At 36.5% G+C, this 20,298-nt stretch overlaps 2 protein-coding genes across 3 annotated transcripts in view; both read left to right on the top strand.

Moving 5' to 3' along the window:
- Nucleotides 1-19,302, top strand: part of Lpcat2 (lysophosphatidylcholine acyltransferase 2) — a 70,788-nt gene extending 51,486 nt beyond the window's left edge. For both annotated transcript variants that reach the window (XM_063247085.1, XM_063247086.1), the window contains 3 exons: nt 7,346-7,444; nt 10,811-10,946; nt 17,352-19,302. In XM_063247085.1, the coding sequence (XP_063103155.1) occupies nt 7,346-7,444; nt 10,811-10,946; nt 17,352-17,533 (417 nt within the window). In that variant the 3' untranslated portion in view covers nt 17,534-19,302. The remainder of the gene's footprint in view (nt 1-7,345; nt 7,445-10,810; nt 10,947-17,351) is intronic.
- Nucleotides 428-1,737, top strand: Capns2 (calpain small subunit 2). Its single transcript, XM_003477542.4, has one exon. It carries the CDS (start codon nt 828-830, stop codon nt 1,566-1,568), a length of 741 nt encoding a protein of 246 aa, XP_003477590.1. The 5' UTR covers nt 428-827; the 3' UTR covers nt 1,569-1,737.
- Nucleotides 19,303-20,298: the final 996 nt, after the last annotated feature.

Below are 20,298 nucleotides of genomic sequence, written 5' to 3'. Positions count from 1 at the left end.
TGTTTACACATGAGGATACCCATTACCTTGGGAGAGGAGAGTAACCGGAAGATGTGTGGAGAGGCCTCTCAGGACCAGGTGCTGTGGGTCCTGTGACATGAATGTGGACAGTTTATGAAAGTCTTTGACCTGCACATTTTTAATTTGCATATTTTTCTATATAACTCTTCTATGTCAAAAGGATCCTGAAAACGTTAATCATGGAATCCCACAGGAGATGCCCCGAATCAGAATTTGTGGTAGTGTTACTTGTGGACCATACCTTTTTATTTTAATTCCTTTTGCAACTTTTTCTTAGGAACATTTGACTTTGAGAATCTTTGCTAAAAGAAGGGGATTATGCATACCCTTCCAATGCCCAAGAATTCTTCAGTTCTACCCTTAAAACAGATATTCCTTTGAAAGAAACTGGTGTTTTAATTAAATCACTTTACTTTTTGTTAGGCGAACACATGCCCTCTTTTAGGTGCTAAGGAAGCAATGGCATATAAAATGTATAGTTTTATTATCTTGTATTGGAAATATTCTAATGTATTGTGCTATAACCTAGGAATATTTACTTTTAAGAGTGGAAAACAATTTTATGGAAAACAAATTTATGCCATAATTTATGCCTCTAAATTATGGCAGGTTCTAGGACCTAGTGGAATCTGGCATCTGGCAGCCTCATTAGCAGATGAAACATCAGCATGAGGCGTGGTACCTGACCTAGCAGGTACAGAAAAGCCAGTTCTTCCACATATAAACCATTGAGACTCCTTTTCAGCTCTTTTCACACTGTCTCCAAGATTAACGCAGCCTTTATCCTTGCTTGCTAAACTGAAAGCATGTTTCTAGCAAAGGCTTTTTTGGAAGGGGCGGATCGGGGTCTTGGAGAAGCTCTGGGAGGCCTTCTAGGAGGAGGTGGTCAGAGAAGAGGAGGAGGAAGTCTTGGAGGGATAGTAGGAGGAATTGTGAATTTCATCAGCGAGGCTGCTGCAGCTCAGTACACTCCAGAGCCACCTCCCACCCCTCAGCATTTCACCAATGTGGAGGCTTCTGAAAGTGAGGAAGTTAGACGGTTTCGGCAACAGTTCACACAGCTGGCTGGACCGGACATGGAGGTGGGTGCCACCGACTTGATGAATATCCTCAACAAAGTGCTTTCTAAGCACAAGGAACTGAAGACTGATGGCTTTACTCTCGACACCTGCCGGAGTATTGTGTCTGTCATGGACAATGACACCACTGGGAAGCTGGGCTTTGAAGAGTTTAAGTATCTGTGGAACAACATCAAGAAGTGGCAGTGTGTCTTTAAGCAATGTGATAGAGACCACTCGGGGTTTCTGAATAACTCTCAGCTGCGCGAAGCTCTGCAGGCAGCTGGCTTCCAGCTGAATGAACAGCTTTACCAAATGATCGTTCGACGGTATGCTGAGGATGATGAAGGTATGGATTTTAACAATTTCATCAGCTGCCTGGTCCGTCTGGATGCCATGTTTCGTTCCTTCAAGGCTCTGGATAGAGATGCAGATGGCCTGATTCAAGTGTCGATCAGAGAGTGGCTACAGCTGACCATGTATTCCTGAAGTGAGCAGAGAACCGAGGCCTCCCTGCGGTACAGGACTGGCGAAAACCTTCCCACTCTGCCTACCCTACCGCTGCTGATACCCTTCCAGCAGCTTAGCTTTCATAACCTTACTCATTGCTGATCGTTGGTTTCCTTTTACAGCTTAATTAAAACGTTATTAATGAAAACTGTTCTGAGTGATTTATGAATCAACTGTTTAAGATTGTGTGTGTGTGTGTGTGTGTGTTTGTGTGTGTGTAGAGTAATGGGGTAGATTTTAAAAGGTTGTTACTTACTTAGTGAATGAATTCCAAAGAGTTAGAAATTTATCATCATTGTAGCTGTTATTAGTAATTAAAATTTTAAGGAATCCTGGAATAAATCAAGAAAACTCTGAGGAGATATATTGTTTCCCTTTACAAAGTGTGGAGAAAAGTTCAAAATCATAATTTCACATCTGGTCTTTCTATTCTGTAAAGAAATGAAAAGTGCTTTCTAGGAAACCTTGTTTCTATAGAAACCGGTTCAGAAATGTGAAGTTAAGCAACTTTACATAAGTGTAACTTTTTTTTAATGTTGGAGCAACTATCTAAAATTCTATAGTTCTTGGTTCTGTTTTCTATTAAAATAGACCTGTGCTAGTTTTGTTTTGATATATTTATAGAGAGAAAGGTATTGAGAAATAAAAGGGTATACACATATGTCAAAAATGTCTTTGGCTGCCTTAGTGAATCAAAATGATCACTCGTACAGATGTTTCATACAGAATGAGACATGCTCAACACTTGTTAGACAGCCAAGTCTTGTCGTGTCTTGCCCTACCTGAGAGCAAGGAAAATTCTTTGGTTTACTCTTGAAAATTGCAATCAGAAAAACAAACAAACACAAATGGTAATCAGCTCAGTGGGATATAAAGCAATATACAGAACAAATATTAGTGACTCTTACTGCAGTGACTTCTTGCTCTGGCTGCAATTTAGGATCATTGGGAAAATACTTTTGGAAGACTGATACCTGAGTCCCACCCCAAATAAGTTAAACACATTTTTGTAAAGGTGAGGCCCATAGATGAATATTCTTAAAGTTTCTCTCAAGAGTCTAATGAGCATCTAAAGTTGACAGCCTTAACTATTTTAAAGGTGGCTGTCTCCCAGTGTTTTTCATATGTGCTCAGCTAAAACTGAGGCCAAGTAAGACAGTGTTGCCATTGTCAAGGAGAAGGCAGGGCATACTGAGAAACCGCCCCTCCCAGATGGACTAGTCTTGTCCATCTCATGTCTAGCCCTTAGTTTGATTTTATAATTTTTATACAGGCTATTTAGGGGAGCAAGTGAATCCAGGATCTTCATGCAAGTAGACTTAGCAAGAGAGGCTGCGTTTGCAAGTGCTCAGTTCATGTGCCTCCTGTTTAGCTGCTTTCCACCCCTTCTGGTGCTCTTTTAATTCATTCCCTCTGTGCCAGGCTACTCTGAAGGGTCTTCTTGAGCGCAAAGATAAATTCCTTTTTCTTTTGACTCTCTCAGAGAAAGTTGTCACTATGGCAATGATATAATTGACCTGTTAAGAGTCCCTAACTTCCTGTTAGAAATCCCCAGTGAAAACTGGGAGAGGTTGGCATTTGGCCTCTGTTTGTCAACATCACCATCACCATCATATAATATTTATGAAACATCGCATACGAAATCACATTCACTTCCCTCCAGGGGCTTGTAATTTAGCTTGGTCTGGCAAGCTACTTAGACCAGGTGTGGTTATATAACCAGGAGGCTGCTGCCAGCAACCACACATTAATATCAGTCTCCCTATTTTAGAATTAGCCCAGGAATATGTCAGGAATGGGTATAGGAGAAGAGTCAGGAACGGGAGAAAGCAGCCAAGATGTCTTTTAAGGAATCAGAATATTAAGTTCATAATTTTAATTTTTTTACATGATTCTTAGGGAAAGCACAATTGGCAGTTGCATTTTTGTTTTGAACTTCCTTTTAAATATTTTGTAAAAGTTAAGATAATCATCTCACACTTGGGGTGACATTATGTCTCTTGTTCTTCAAGTTCAGGGATTATCTGCTTTTATGATTCTTACCCATTGTGCACATGGATCCACTCTAAGTAACTCTAGAAGTTACTTGAGTTTCTCTTCTGAATTTGTATAAAATATATGTAAGTTACCCCAGTCACCAGCATGCATAATAGAAAATTCAGTGAAACTCGAGATTTATCCAAATAACCAAATCTTTGGCATTGTGTAGAACCAGTAGCCATAACTCATGGTTGGATTTTTATCTAATAATTTTTATTTAATAATTGCTGTTTGAAAGGCACATTTTCAGTGTGACAAAGTATTAATTCCCCACTTTTTAAAAAGGTCTCCATTTCTCCATCAACTACCCATATCCCAAGGTAAAGGTCTTTGATTCATCTATCTCATTATTTTTAAATTTTTAACATTAAATTACATCAGTATAGTAAGTTGAAAATAATAGCAATAAAAGTATGTGGTTGTACCACTTAAAGTTTTAAATTTCAAAATGTGATTTTGAAAATGAACTTCATCCTAATGTAATCCACTGAGCTCTATAACTTATAAAAGCAAGGAAAAGCACTAGGCTGTGCTCTATACCCGAGAACAGCAGACTTCCAAAAATATTCAGAATTTGTATGTCATCTTAAACATCACTTTAAAATATTTTTTGAGTAGTGTATATAAGTTTAAAACCTGACTTACATAGCAGCCTCCAAAATCTTAGTAAATAGTAAATAGCACAAGTACACAGAGTGGTGACTTAAAAATATTTGTGGAGACAGCTACAGAGGACTGATACTTAACTTGTATTGTTTGTGAAGAACTTTCGAAATTCTTTTAAAATGTTTATTTTTAATGCTAAGTACTCTATTAAGACAGTCTAATCCAAACAAACTGATAATATATTTATGTATGTAGGTGGAAATATACTTGTAGTCATAATATTCAGATAAAAAGTATACCTTTCCCTTGACGCTTAAAGCTGAGAATTTACTGTACTTTAGTAATAATCCTCATTTGGATTTATAAATTATCTTAAAAAATTTGAAGACTTCTCTTGTGGTGGATTGCAAAAATTAAATTCTGTTTTACATAAACATTTTAAAATTATTTTTAGGACAATAATTATTGTTCATTTGCAGAGATAGTATTATCTCAGTTATCACACAATGATGAGAAAATAGTCCCTATTGACAATTTACCATTGCAACATGTATTTAAGACTATATCCTTTTTTTTGATTTTCTTCTAAAACTAAATAAAAAATTATTGAAACTAATAACAAAAATAGTTTTATTAAGCTGAATGGGAGGAAGCTGTCATATTTAACATTTAAATTTACAATCATGGACACATCCGTGCTGTTTAAAAGACTATGGAAATAGCATGTTTCTATTTTCCTGTAACTACACTGACTAAAAACCATATCCTTAAATATTGCTAGATTTAAGAAGTGTGAATAATATAATTTGGAACTAGAAGGAACCTTAGAAATCAGCCATTCAATTTCATCATTTTTATTAATGAAAAAAACTAAGCTTCACTTACAGTTACAAAACTATTACCATACCTGCAATTAAAATTTAGGCACTCTGACTACCAGTCACTCAAATTAAACCAAATAGCTTTATAAGATGTATTCAAAAACAGAAAAAAAGGTGATATAGCAACATAGTCTTTTTTATATTTTTAATTTGTTTCATGATTAAAAAGTTATCCCACAAGTCTATAGTTTTTTCCCCTTAAGTTTACTGCATTTGTATCCTACAAATGTTGAGTAAATCCAATTGTGAAACAGCCTGAGAGCGCTGATCTCTGAGAATCAGATCATTATTCTTTCTGCAGTTTTGAATGGCAGTTTTGGAGCAAGTGGCTTAGAACTGCCCGCTGGCCCTGGAAGCCAGCATGATATGGGTGAATAGATGGAAGGTGCTGGGTAATTGTGACCCAAATGAACCCACATGCATTTTCATGCTTTCTTTCTGTCAACTTCCAGGGAAGAGATGAGACCCAAAGTCTAGAGATACAATGAGAGTTAGTCACATTTCTGTTTGCAACGACTCAGTGTAACTCCAGGGCTTTCCTGGGCTCCAGATTGAGACAGGTTATAGAAGCAATAAAGTCTTTCATCTCTTCTTTTGAAATATGGCTTGGAAATATTTTCAAGTCTGGATTTTTAAATTAAATTCATAATTATTCTGGAGAATGCAGCAAACTTAAGGGAAAAAAACTATAGACTTGTGGGATAACTTTTTAATCATGAAACAAATTAAAAATATAAAAAAGACTATGTTGCTATATCACCTTTTTTTCTGTTTTTGAATACATTTTATAAAGCTATTTGGTTTAATTTGAGTGATTGGTAGTCAGAGTGCCTAAATTTTAATTGCAGGTATGGTAATAGTTTTGTAACTGTAAGTGAAGCTTAGTTTTTTTCATTAATAAAAATGATGAAATTGAATGGCTGATTTCTAAGGTTCCTTCTAGTTCCAAATTATATTATTCCTATTTGAAACTTTAACAACATATTTTTAACCTAAAAGATAAGGTCTCAGAATAATTATAGGCTACTTTTCTCTTTTCCCCTGACCAGATCAAAAACTTCCATATCCTTTCTAATGTGATTGAATCAAGGACCTACTTTAACTTAATCTTGTCAGTCAAAACAATTTATGTATGCAATTGTTAATGAAAATAAGAAGTCTACCTTATTCCGTAACTACTGGCAATATTAAGGGTGCGTTAAATTTATATTTCTATGTCTAAAAAATGAGTTATGATGCTTGACTTGTATTATACAGGGTTTGGATGTCTCACAATAAAGATTCAAACCAATATTTCCAGTCATACAGATAATCTAACTGTAATGAGCATATACCGTACTTCTTTAGATCTCTTCTTTAGTACTTCTATTCAAAACTTCTATGTGGCTTAGTGGGAAAAACCAATTGCAGAAGAAATTTATTTATGATGAATAGTATACAGTCTCTGATTCAAAAACTTCTTCAACCGCTAAGGCTCCGTAACAGTGGCCCTCCACAGTACATTAAAAAGCTAACTGGTGGGCTGGGGGTATGGCTCAGTGGTAAAGTACTTGTCTAGCATGCTCGAGGTCCTAAGTTTAATCTCCCATACCCCAAAACAAAACAAAAAAGTGGCTGATCAGTGGTGGCAGGAAATGGAAAAATTGTTTTCCTTAAAATGCTTCATTGTCCAAAACCTCAATAGTGATGAAATGTAGACATAGATTTTGGTAGTAGTTGTGTTTATGTATCCACTTGTCAATAAGACTATACACTTAAAATGGATGCATTGCATTTTGTTGAATGTAAATGACTCATCAATAAAATTGATTAAAGAAAGAAAGAAAAAAAAAAAAAACCCAAGGCTCGTTAGTCTGGTTTTCAAACACATAGGAAAGTGGTGAGATGAGTGTTTGGGTCCTACTAAAGATAAAAGTCTCTTAGACTTCCCTAGAAGGCTCCATCAAGGCAAGGTAAGCTCAAAAACTGCTACTGGAAGTTGAAGGACTACTTTAAATGGCCTCAGTTACAAAATGTTTATATTTATTGCATAATGTTTTCTTCCTTTTGAGTTGGGAAATGGATGGGAGGAGTCACTTGCTTGCTGTTCCATCTCGGTGAAATTTTTGTCCAGATGGACTAGTGTATTACGATATTGAGCTGCAGGCATAGAGGAATTTCAGCTTGCAGTGTGATTCACCGTATTCTCACTAGTGGGCTTCCTAATTTATTTCTCCCATCTTTTCACAGAATAATGATGGCAGTATCGACTTCCGAGAGTATGTGATTGGCCTGGCTGTCTTGTGCAACCCTGCCAACACAGAGGAGATCATCCAGGTGGCATTTAAGGTACTGTCAGTTCCACTGACAACATCTCATTCTGCCTTGTAAACAAACGTTGACTGTAAGTGTATCATTTGAAAATTGGAAGATTGGCTGTGACATTGTAGGAGAATAATGTTATTAAGTGAATTGCTACTGAGAATAAAGAAAACACAAGCATTCATTTAAGCAGAAAGGAAAGCAGCCCAGGTAACAGCATCAAGATTGAGGAGCAGATGATTTAACAAATTAACTTAAAAATTCTTTCTTTTCAGCCGCCTCATTTTGAAGCCCCCAGGAAGGTTTATAAATAAACACCACTTGTCACTACTCATCCTAATTCACTGTGTGAAAAGTTCTGATCTGTCCTTATTTTCTCAGCCTGGTATGTCAGGATCATTTGGCTGCTGGAATTTATTTTGTCGTGAGGGTGTCAGGTAAACACCACGATTAATGTCCCAAGTTCCCACCCTGCATATCTTCCTTTACTATCATATGTGTTTTCACAGCCATACAGAGATATAAATTGGAAGGAGATGAATAAAATGAGCGTCTCTAGTCTGCAGCAGAGTTTGATAAAAGTTTGATTGTGAGATCTCAGATTGTATTTGTCACTTACAGAGAAGTGGAAAGAATGTATTCCAAAGTGTGTTTCATTGAGAGATTAAAGGTGCTTCACGTATTAGTATTTAAATACTATCTTTCTTTGGTATTCTAAGCACATTGTCTCTCAAGTAAAACAGAATCCTGATCTCTGTACTTGTCCCACCTCCCTGTGTGCACTGACTTAGGAAGCCACCTATTTTCTGCCTCCATTCAAATAAAGTGAGAACTGAAGACCTTCGCGATCCTGTTTCCTACTCTAACCTCTTTCTGACTTTCCCTGAGAAGACTATCCTACTGTGACTCCAACAAGTTTATTTCCCCTCTATTATCTAGAAAGTTTCCTCTGCCAAGAATTCTTTCTCATGTCTTACAGGCCACCAGGGATAGCCTCAGGAATTCATGTGTTCTGTCCTTAATAGAAAGTCTTGAGTTGACTTTTTATTTTGTATTGGTTTAAACTGAATTCACTGCTACGCCTATAAAAAAACCTAAGTGGTTGATGCCTAGCAGATGGTCATAAGACCAAGGCCAGAACATTTTCCAAAATTTAAGACTTTCAGCTTTTATAGACTTATTCATCATAAAACCTAAAATTACACCCATAGCTAACTTATTCCAATCCAGATATTTCTGTTTCTGTCTTGAAATTGTATGTGTAATTACAAGTTTAGCTGGGCAAATAGTCACTGTTGGTTTACCGATGAAAGACCTGATAGAAAACTTGACCCTTAATCATAGTAATTATTGTTTTTAAAGAAGCCGTGAGAATTTTGTCTAGCCTGGACCTTGGTTAGGGATGGGGGAGAGAAGAAAGGAAAAACTTACAACTATATTTTTTTTTTAATAAGGCAAAGGTCATTCTATGTTTTGCTTATTTTTAATCTTTCTTTTTACGTGTTTTATGTTTTGAAATTATATTTACATACGTAATTTTTCATTTGGTAGTGCCATTTTGTATCTAGGACCCTTTTTCATCCTTTTCTTAGGGTAGCATTTCATAGTTAACTTGTTAGCTTTTATTTTGCCTTTATAGTGTCCTTTAGAGTCAGACCATTAGAGCTTTTCAGTTGCAAGTGAGGATAGACTCTGGCTGACTGGCACCAGAGTGGATCTGGTTGCCGGGTCAGGGTGTAGGCTCAACAGAAAACTCACAATTAGGCAGCTCTAGAGTTCTCACTCCAGGAACTGCTCTGTACCCTTCCTTGGACACTGTAGTTAAAGTAAACAAACTCAATTCAGTTTTTAACTCAAATTCCAGGGAGAGTCCAAATGGTTTTCCTGATAGGAGACAATTGGGAGGGTTAAGAGTTGACACTTTTGATCAGTGCCTTGAAAGCATAATTGCTTATACCATTAAAAGGTCTTGACACACAGAAGATTTTGGCTATGTGATGTTATCTGTCAGTTATACCTGTTCCGCTGCTTGATCTTTCAAGCTACCCCACTCTGCTGCCTCTTTCCCACCTATTCGGTCAAGCCTTTCCTAAAGACCCTGGTGTTTGGTTGCTACTCTGTTATCTCCTGGCTTTCATTCCACAATTCTTTTAAAAGTAATATCCGTGCCAGTTCTTTTGCTTTCCACTTCCATACCATCCTCAATTCCATTACTATCTGGCTTCCCGTTTCCTGAAACTGTTTTTATTAAAGTCATCCCAGTTTCCTAAATGCCAAACCCAGCAAACCTTTCTGCTTTCTCTTGGCCTTTCTGTGGCAGATTGCTTTGTTGGCCATTACTGTTAATCAGAGTCTCTTTCTCTTGCCATGAAAACCCTTCCTTCACTTATTTAAATGCATACGCTTCTTTCGTGGTTCTCCTAAGCGCTGCTTCTACATTTGTCAGTTCTTCTTCCTCATACATCTCCGCTGTTGCTATTCTTACTTTGTGTTACTTTGTACATTCTCTACCTATAAATTCAAGCATATCCTACCACTCTAGTTCTTACCAGGATTCATAGCTCCAGTCTTCTTCATCTGGAAACTGCTATCTGACTCTCTTACTTCTGATTACCTCCGACTCATTTGAACCTTTTCGTTCTAACTTTTCATCTCATTTGGCACCTGTTCTTCTGTTTTCCCTCTCCTGCTTAATGTAACCAGCTTTCACCCAGTTACCCAAGCTAGAAAACTCAGTCATCTTTGGCTTCTTCCTTTCCATTACTGCAGACCTTTGCTGCAAATCTTATCTTTATTGCTTGCAATTCCTTTCCTTCCTGTTCTCCCTGCTTGACTACCTCAGAATTATTTTTCTTGCCTGTTGTCTTATCAGCCTTCTGCCCCTAACACTTCCTGCATATTCTGCTTCAAAGATTTCTTTGGTTCACATATGTTCATACCGCATTTCTTCCCACCATCATCCTGCAAGATTAAGTGAAGCATTACCTACCTACCATTGTCTAACTCTTACTTAACCTTAGTCTCTGGACTCGAACTCAAGGTAGCCACCTGCCATTCCTTATATCGTCAGTAACATCTCTTCATGTTCTGAGACCCTCATGTGGTGGCCATTCCTCTGATAAGTAAGCCTTTGGGAACCTCTTCCATTAGGATTCATCCCGTTTCCCATAGGGTTTCCATTTCCTTTTGAACCTAGTACTGTGATAGTCACTAGTTTAATCCTCTTTCTACCTGCAAACTATTAATGCTGTAAGAGGAACAGCGACCATACTTTCTCATACACATTTCTTAGCCCCTGGCACAATAAATATTTGAACCCTTAATGAGTTTATTTGCAAGATGATCCCATAACACTAGTCGTCCGAAGTAACTCTTACTTTGTTTTTACTTCAGCTCTTTGATGTTGATGAGGATGGCTGCATAACAGAGAAAGAGTTTTCCACCATCCTGCAGGCTTCTCTGGGAGTGCCTGACCTTAATGTTTCTGGACTCTTCAAGGAAATCGCCCAAGGGGACTCTATTTCTTATGGTGAGTGACAATTTGGCCTCCTGATTTAGAAGAAGGGCATCTAGACTATGAATTAAGGCTCATACAAGAGTATTTCCCTTGACTAATTATAGTAATAGTAGAAATAATAGTAATGCTGCTGCTACTAATTATCGGCAACTTGTATGCTTAGGCTTAGACACTCTTAGACATTTTACACACATATGCATATCATTTAATATTTACAACAGACCTATTTATCTAATCAGTATTCTGACTTTTCTTTGACTGAGTAAAAAGATTAAAGTCATTTCTCTTAGTTCATCCAGCTAAAAATTTAAGAACCTGGCTTCAAAATCTGAGATAACTTGGCTTTACAGCCTGCACTATTGGCTCGGTACCTCTGTGCCTCTCATTTCTGATGCCAGTATAGCCACGTGACATTCAGCAAATTAATCAAACTGGGTTGTGACTATAATACAGAAGTGTAGAGCTATGCACCAGCAAAAGAAGTAGCTAAATCATCTATGGATGTTTAGTGTAGCAGTTTATGAAAGCCTTCCCAAGACCCTTGGTACATAGCAGGTCCCTCTGTCACTGAATGCCTTCCCTCCTGTTGACTGAGTCCCACATGTCAGCATAAGTTGGTAAGAGCCACACGAAGGTAAATCAGTTTCCCCAGTCCTCACAGCCGTCATCTAGAAGCACACGGTAGAGAGGCCTAGGCAGTGATTTCCTGCCTTGACTTTGATGTGATCACAGAAGTCAGGCTGACTTATCTGCCCCGTCTTTCCTGTCAGGCTGGAGAAAACTCCTTCATTCCTTAATTACTTTTCCCTAATGATGTTCAAAGAGTTTCAGCTTGTTAACCTTCACTGGGTAGAGAAAGTAGATCGCATACTTCTCCTACTCCGTCTTTAATTACTGTCATTTAAGCTGCCCCATATTCTTCTTTGGGTAATTAAGCACCTAGGATCCTTACTCTGAGTTCATTTAAAAAAAAAGTAAACAAAAAGGATAAAATAGTAAATGAGAGAGAAGTTCAGAGACTCATGTGTACTAACTTTTCTCTGACCATTTTCCTTTCATAAATAATACTGTTTGTTACTTTGAAGTACTAAGTTTTCAAAGCTATTTGGAATAACTATTTGAGGGAAAGACTTTAGAAATGATTTATAGGTAGTTATGATATTAATGTGTCAATTTAAGTAATTTTTAAGGAAGTATGGTATTTTTTTATTTTTGGAGTTGAATCTGTTTCTTTTTAGAATACACAAGCAAACATCCCCCTCCCCAATATTGTGTAAGTACAATATTTTAAGGGCATTTGAGGTATATAAGTATACTTTTACTCAAAATAGGAGTACTGACATGTCATGATGTGATACTTTAAATTGTTTTTACTCTTAGTTTTCCATTAGTCAAAGTAATGCCCAAATTCCACTTACAGACAACTTGGGGCACTTTTAGAGATGAATTGCTGTTTAATACCACTGACATCCCACCAGATGATCTTGTACTTTAGACAGAGTACAAATTTGAAATTAAACATTCTTGGTTTCTGTAGATTAACTCTCATGCCCAGGGAGTTATCTTATCTGGAAGTCACCTAAGTCTTCCTCTCCATCACTGAAATTGATTCATGTAGGAGAGGACAGAGAAATTAAAAAAATTGAAGACAGTATCATACTGTAGAAACTCCTTCTTGTTGGAGGCTTGAGACCCAAGACTTCATAGGTAACTTAGCCTTCTATACTTATTTTTTTTAATTTTATTTTAAAGAGGGTAAAATTAAACATAACAAAACAGAACATAAGAAAACAATGTAAGAGACACATACTTCAAAGCAAGACAACCAGAGATCTTCACTATCTGTCAAACTGTCTCTTGTTTTCTTCCAAGTAGTTGTCCATATCTTCACATACAATAAACTCATATAAAGCAAAATAGTATAGAACTGCTCAGGATGATGTATGCATTTTAGGTCTTCAAGACCGGACAATAGGGAAGTCAACAATGGCTGTCATAGTGTCTCTCTTCAAAATAGCTGTCTATACCTTCACGTATGTTAAAATTAAACAAAATAAAGCAGACTGCAATTACTGTGAACAAAGAATAATAGTATTGCTGGATTTCATATCATGACACTACAGAATCAGCACTGGGTACTTTACTGTCTCTTTGTCTTCAAAGTTGCTGTTCATTTCATCATGCATTATATAATCAGTTCTCATAAACTGTTTAGAAGTTCTACACATGCATGAGTCTTTACATGTATATCTATCCTTTCTGTATTAGAGGGAAAAACAAAACAAAACAAATTCCTAGAAAAATACAAAATCAAAGACAGCCAGACATGGTGGCTCATGCCTGTAATCCCAGTACTTGACTCGAGAGGCTGAGACAGGAGGATTGTTGTGAGTTTGAGACCAGTCTAGGCTACAAAATGAGCTCAAGGCCAGCCTGAACTGCACAGCAAGACCCTGTCTCCAAAAAAAAAAAAAAAAAAAAAAAAAAAAGAAAGAAAGAAAGAGGAAAAGAGAAAGACATAAAACCACAATACAAGGTGATCTACAGTGGTTACTATGATGTCTCTTGATGTCGTCAATAGAATTGTCTATATCTTCAGGCATAGTATAATTGGACACAGCAGTACATAACAATATCAATAAAAACAAAACATTGGAGACATTATAAGACTTTAAAAGCAGATAAAACCAGAGTAGATATCCTAGTAAATCTTGTCATCTTCAGAGTATTTGCCTATACTCTCAGACTTGATACTATCAATCATAACAGATTTGAATAAAATCAGTCAAGACAAACCAGTAATCTAACAAACCAGATTCAAATAAGATCAGTCATAATAAATATAAGTTATACAGGGCTTCAGATTAAGTTAATAGGAAATTAAAGATGGTTACTGTAGTGTATCCTGCTATTTTTGAAATAGCTGTCTGTGCCCTCAAATCTAGTACAGGTAGACAGACTGGAACAGCATATAATCAAACTAAACAGAGCAATGAGAATAATGTGAATTTTAAATCCTGATACACTATTAACAATGTCTTCTGCCTTCCTTTTTTAGACAGATCCTCCCCTTTCACTTTCACAGGGTGCATTGTACATTTTGGGCCCCTCTAACTCCTTTAGTTTTTAGATTAGGGGGCAACCCACTGTTTACCTAAATGGTTTTGAACCTTTTTATCCCTAGGCTTGATCTTAAGTTGTATTTCTTTGCCTACAAAAACCTCCAGGTTTTACTTCATTATAGCTGAGTAGTTCTCCACTGCACAAAAGTGTCAGATGTCAAACTATCTGCAGCTTCTGGATGAGCTGCTCCAATTTCTCTCTGGTTTCTTGTCACATAGAGCATTGTTTTCTCATATTTGACTTTTGGTCCATAAACGTTCTTTCAGGTTAATTATATTTCCTATACAGAGCATCTCGATGGACCCTATCTGCTGATCTACTCTGCCTGTGTTTCTTTTTGTTAGTGTACCAAGGGGATCTATGTTAGAGATTATAGCCAACCTTCTCTGCCTCATTTCTTCTATGCCATTTTTCTGCCAATCGTTGTCTACTTTTCTCCTAATACTACTGTCTGCCCTGTTCATTGAGGCCACTCTGCCACTGTTCCTGAAATCTTGGTGTGTTTTATTTTCTCTCTTTGGAATGTCCTTCAATATTTTTTGTAGGGTTGGATTGGTGGTCATGAACTCCCCCAGTTCCTCTTTGTCATGGAAGCATCTTGTTTCTCCATTAATTTTGAGAGACAGTTTTTTAGGGTACATCAATCTGGGTTGGAGGTTATTTTCTTTCAGGGCTTAGAATACTCAGCTCCAAGCTCTTCTTGATTTGATAGTTTGTGTCAACAAGTCTGTTGTGATTTTAATGGGTTTTCCTTTATAGATGATCTGTTCCTTTTCTCTGATGGCTTTTAATATTCTGTTCTTGTGATGAATTTCTGGGATCTTGATTATTATATGTCTTAGGGCTGGAGATTTAGCTCAGCAGCGTTAAGTGCTTGCTTGGCAAATGTGAGGTCGTGAGTTCAATCCCCGGTACTAAAAAAAAAAAAAAAAAGAAAAGAAAAGATTATTATATGTCTGGGTGGTTATAGCTCACTGGAGTTCTGTATGCCTCATACATCTGAATATCATTTCCTTTTCCTATGCTTGGGAAGTTTTCCTTAATCATTTCTGTGAATAGCCTTTGTAGTTCCTTTGTACCCCTGCTTCTTCATTCACATTCTTTTAATCTTAAGTTATAGATCCTCTTGTCATCTTCTAGCCTTTGTGTTGTTACTGCCTGTTTCCTTGTTATTTTTAAGAGTTCTTTCCTTTTGTAATCACACATTGCAAACCTATCTTCAAGTTCTGTTTATCTTTAGTCTCTTTCAAGCAAGCTTTCAATGGAGTTTTTAATTTCCTGGTATTCTCTTTGAATGTGTTTCATATATTCTATGTTATTTTTATATTCTTCATCAAAGGTTTCTCTCCTTTTTTTGTGTTCCTCCATTCTTCCATCTGTGTCTTCTTCAGAGGTGCTTAGCATTTCTTTTTTAATCTTAATCTTGCTTTACTTGTATTAGTATTTCAGCTTTAAGTTCATCTATGATGTCACGAAGGTATTTCTTTATGTCAGCTGATGCCATGTCCAATATTACTTGTTTGCTACCCTCAATCTCTTCTGTATTTACCTCTCCTGGGTTGGCAGCTGGAGGCTTTTTCTTGTTTCTCTTGTCATATTTCTGGTTTCTTCCATACAGGTGTATGGTGGAGGTCCCAGTCCCTTTCCATATTGATTATGGTTCTTCTGAAGTGTGCTGACCAGGGATTGCTGCCCTCTCCAGTTTGCTGTTGATCCTTGAGGTTAAAGCAGGGGCAGTGTAGGCTGGCCCCTCCTCTCCGAGCCAATCAACCAGTGGGGGCCTTCACCATCGTAGTGTGTGCCAGCAGATGGAACCTGCTCAGGACAACTTCAGGGACAGTTTCGTTGCTGGCTATTGGGTCCCAGCCAGGGGCATTACCCAGCCCAAGTAGATCCCACCAATCTGCTCTGGGCAGGGAGCACCCAACTGAAGCCACTGCAGTTCCTGGTTCAGGCCTGTCCTGCCCAATTCTAATATGTTGTCCAGTTGGTCATCCCCCTCCCATGGGGGGACCAAATTCTGAGCACTCACCACAGGTTAGTGCAGGACTCCATACAGGCTCTGCTCTCCATTCGGCTTGCCATCCCCTGACTTCAGCACGACTGCGAGTGGTACCGACTCTGGTGAGAGCACCACAACCACAAATTTGACCAGCTCCAGCAAGAGCACCGCATCCTTGAGTCGGATGGGCTCCAGTGAGAGCACATCTGGCTCCAGCCTTCCGTCCACATTTTTCTTTTCTTTCTTTCTTTTTTTCCTTTTTCTTTTTCCGTAGTTTTTTCCGGGGTCATGAGAATTCCTCTCCTTTTGTCTGATCTTCTTCATGGTGGTAAACTACTAGCATTTGAGCTGTTTCTCTCAGAGAGGCTCTTAACCTTGCTACTTATCGATTGCCATCTTCTCCTCCCAGGCTTCTATACTTCTGTTGGCTTCCAAATCTTACATACGTGAGATAAAGAGTCACTATTGAGAAATCTTATGATATGATTGCTGTATGTATTATTATTAGTCACTACTGTACTGAGTATGAGCCCAGGCTCAGCTTTTAAAGCTGCATCTTTCTATGCTAGAGTTAATAATTTTGAAAGACAGTAATGGAAAGTCCTTTGCAGCAAAATTTTAAAAACATTTCAATACTAAAAATAACAAAAATACAGAAAATGGGATAGAAATAAATATGGAGAACATTGAAATTGTATAAAATGAACACCTGTGTGACTACCATTTCTATTTAGGAAACAGAACTTTTCCAGAGCCCAAGAATTCCCTGCATTTCCCTTCCTAACCACTTCCTTGTTCTTATAGGAGGGAACTGTACCCTGACTTTAAAAGGAACTTCTGCCTTGCTTTAGCATTTCATCATAGAAGTAGACATCCTTTCCTTACTTGGGATTGAATCTAGGTCCTCACCTATGCAAGACGAGTGCTGTACTGAGCTACATCCTAGCCCTGAAACATACCTCTCTAAACATTCTATTTTACATTGACCCTAACATTAATAATATCACTATGAACTTTCTTACACATATCCCCTGTATACAATAAGTACAATTGCTTTAGGCTGTGTGTCTCAGAATGGAATGAATGGCACATACAGTATGTATCTCTTTGACCTGACTAATGAGTGGAAAAACTTCACGATGGGTGTACAATTTAATCCTCATTATCAATGTTGGTGAGCTGGGTAACAGAATTTTATAATAATTGTATGATATGACTAAGGTTATTTATTACTGTATGCTATGCCAAAAGAGATTCACCCTAATTTATTGGATTTTTTTCTTGTCTTCTAGAGGAGTTCAAAAGTTTTGCCCTGAGGCATCCAGAATATGCTAAAATATTTACAACATATTTAGACCTCCAGACAAGCCATGTGTTTTCCATGCCAAATGAAGTACAAGCTCCTTCTATTGCAAGTAATAAAGTCAGCCCTGAAAATCTTGAAGAAAGTGCCTCAGACAAAAAAGATGACTGAAAACCATACTTGCAGGGAACAGAACACAGTGGCTTTTGCTTAAAATTAAACATGCATTTTTAATAGTATTTTAAATGTGCTTATAGGGATAAAAGTGTTTAAAGCAGAAACCTTTTTTATAATATTTAGATTTTCTTACTAAAACCACTTTTTATTAACTGGTGTATACTAACTAATTTCCCTTTCCTTTTGTGTTGCATTGTATTTTTGTGGTTGTTCACTGGTGTTAAATACTTTGTGTATATATGGATTTTCTAGTGTATTACATAACCAAATGAATACATTGGTCTATTTATTGGTCAGCATTAATCAACCCTTTAAAGATTTTAATACATTACAAATATTTTTAGTCTATTTTCCTTTACAAAACAGTAATACTATGAAGAGTCAGAGAGATATTGCAGAATTTTAATCATTAATCTCATATTTTAATGTTTGCATTTAATTTTCAGTTTCTTGGATCAGTTTCATATTAGGAAGAAAGAGAGCTATTAATTAGATGAGACTTCTTAAGAACTCACATTCCCTTTAAAATGCATCTCTATTGCAGATTTCCTTGAACCACCCACTAAGGAAATCATTTCCTTTTACATGGTCTGCAGGGTTAGAACTTTGTTTGAAGATGACTGCTATGGCCAGAGGCTAAGTGGGAATTGCCTTATTGAAGGTAACATTGATTACCTAATGAGAAAATGAATTGTTTGCCACAGAGTTAAATTTAATTTGAACTGGATGGTTCAGAAGCTAACACTTGTCTGATAAATGAATCAGATTTGTTCTATTTATATAATAGTAGAATTAATATATTTTACCATTCAAGATGGAGTTTTAATTGTCCTCTCAAATTTTAGATCTTGTCTAAAATATCTACATGCAAAACATAAAAGGATCCAAAATTTCTCTAAAAGTTAGAGAATCAAAAAACCTACTTTATTAATACATGACCACAATTTATGCCTTAGGCAAGAATCCAAGAGTAATATTTTTTTCTCTAGGTTAAGCAATAATTTCCCCAGTGTCATTTTTATTAGGTCTCATGCATGCATATTGTTAATATCATTTATGTTTGAGATTTTGAACAAAGAATCAATTTATTCATATAATTATAAAAATAGTGTGTAGTTATTCTGAATTCAGTCTTTGAATTCAAACTCTTTGTTTTGGCTATGTTTCAGAATGTATTAGTGATTCGCCCTCAAGCTAGTTTTTTAAAGTACATTTTTTGAAGCTCAGAAGCCTCATGAGAGCATTGGAGATTATATTTAATCAAGAGTCATGACTTTAAACTAGTTTTACATATTAAGCACTTAGTGTTCTTAATTTCATGGGTAAATATGTACTTGAATAATGGAGTACCAGAAAATTTCATCCTTAATTATATGTAATTATTTGCTTTTTATGTCTTAAAGCATTTTTTAAGAGTGTTAAATGAGCAGGAAACTTGCATAAGTAATTAATTATTCATTAATTTATAATTGAGTCTGTCACATGTGGTAAATGTGTATAATACTCAGGTACCATCACTTTTTCACAGACAAAGCAATATATTAGTCCTATTAATAATAAAAGAGTAACATTGTAAATTAAAAGCTTTCCATTAGGTTTGTAATTATGGTCCTATTGTTTTCCTGTCTTAAAATAATATTTTATGTTCTTTATACTCCACTTCTGTGTGAATGTAGTATTCTTATTTTATTATGGTGTTACTGAATAAATAAATTTACTACATAAAATTCTTGACAATTAAAACAGTTCTGTCTTGTCTCAAATATATCTTTAAGTGTCATAATTTGAATGTGCAAACTAGCACATATGACTAAGTGTTTTTATTTATATTTAATCTTTTCAAAATATCAGCCATGATTTTACCCCAATGAAAAATTAAGATTTTACCCAAAATTGCAAACATTATTCTTGAAGGACTGACTTTTGACTGGTTGAATTGTGTATAATAACACAAGTTTTAATCATCACTATTACAATAGAACAGGTCTTTATTCGTCTGTGTTCCTAACAAGAATTTTTTTCAGAGGGTCTTTTCTTAAATTTTTAACAGATTAAATTTCATTAAATCAGCTAAATCCACTGTTGGTATACTAATTTGGAGGTGTTATTGTTTGAAATGAGAAATACTAGATCTTAAAACCTATAAATGATAAACATTTTCAAGCAAACCTGTTCTGTTGAAGGACAGTGACACTGATGCTTATGAACCAAGGTGTTTGCATTGTGTACATTTACTCTTCCTCTGCTGTGGTGCTGAGAGCTTCGGAAGGCTGGCTGTGACAGTCAAGATGATGTTTTTTAATGGATATTTACAGGAGACTGGCTTCGTTTCAGAGAACATAAGATCTGTCTCAGCATGAGGCACCACAGTAAAGCTATCTGCTTCTCAGAATGAGGAATTCTCCCCTTCAGACTGTTACAAGTACAAGGTGGTTAATTGAAGGCAATTATTTGATGCTCCAATAGAAAGGCATTGACTACACTGGGCCAGATGTGCTAATAGGAAAGTCCTTGGGGATTTGTTTTTATACAGCATCACCAAACAGGATAAAAACATGCTAGTAACAAACAATGTCTTTGGAAATCAAACACATCTACAGTTTTGTGGAGAGTTTTTTCCCATTCCTGCTCACCTGGATAAGCTTTCTCTTTTCTGTTGTTAAATTGTTCTATCAGGGTGTTAAATAAATGTTTTGCTTTGGGCTGATGGGGTGAAGACCCTTACAAAGTTCTTGATACATATCCGAGATGTAGATAAC

This window comes from Cavia porcellus, unplaced genomic scaffold, assembly GCF_034190915.1.
Source record: "Cavia porcellus strain 051 isolate PalLab524CR breed Dunkin Hartley unplaced genomic scaffold, mCavPor4.1 scaffold_4, whole genome shotgun sequence".
In the NCBI taxonomy this organism is placed as follows: domain Eukaryota; kingdom Metazoa; phylum Chordata; class Mammalia; order Rodentia; family Caviidae; genus Cavia; species Cavia porcellus.
Note: the sequence above shows the minus strand (reverse complement) of the source record. Positions and strands in the feature narration are given on the sequence as shown.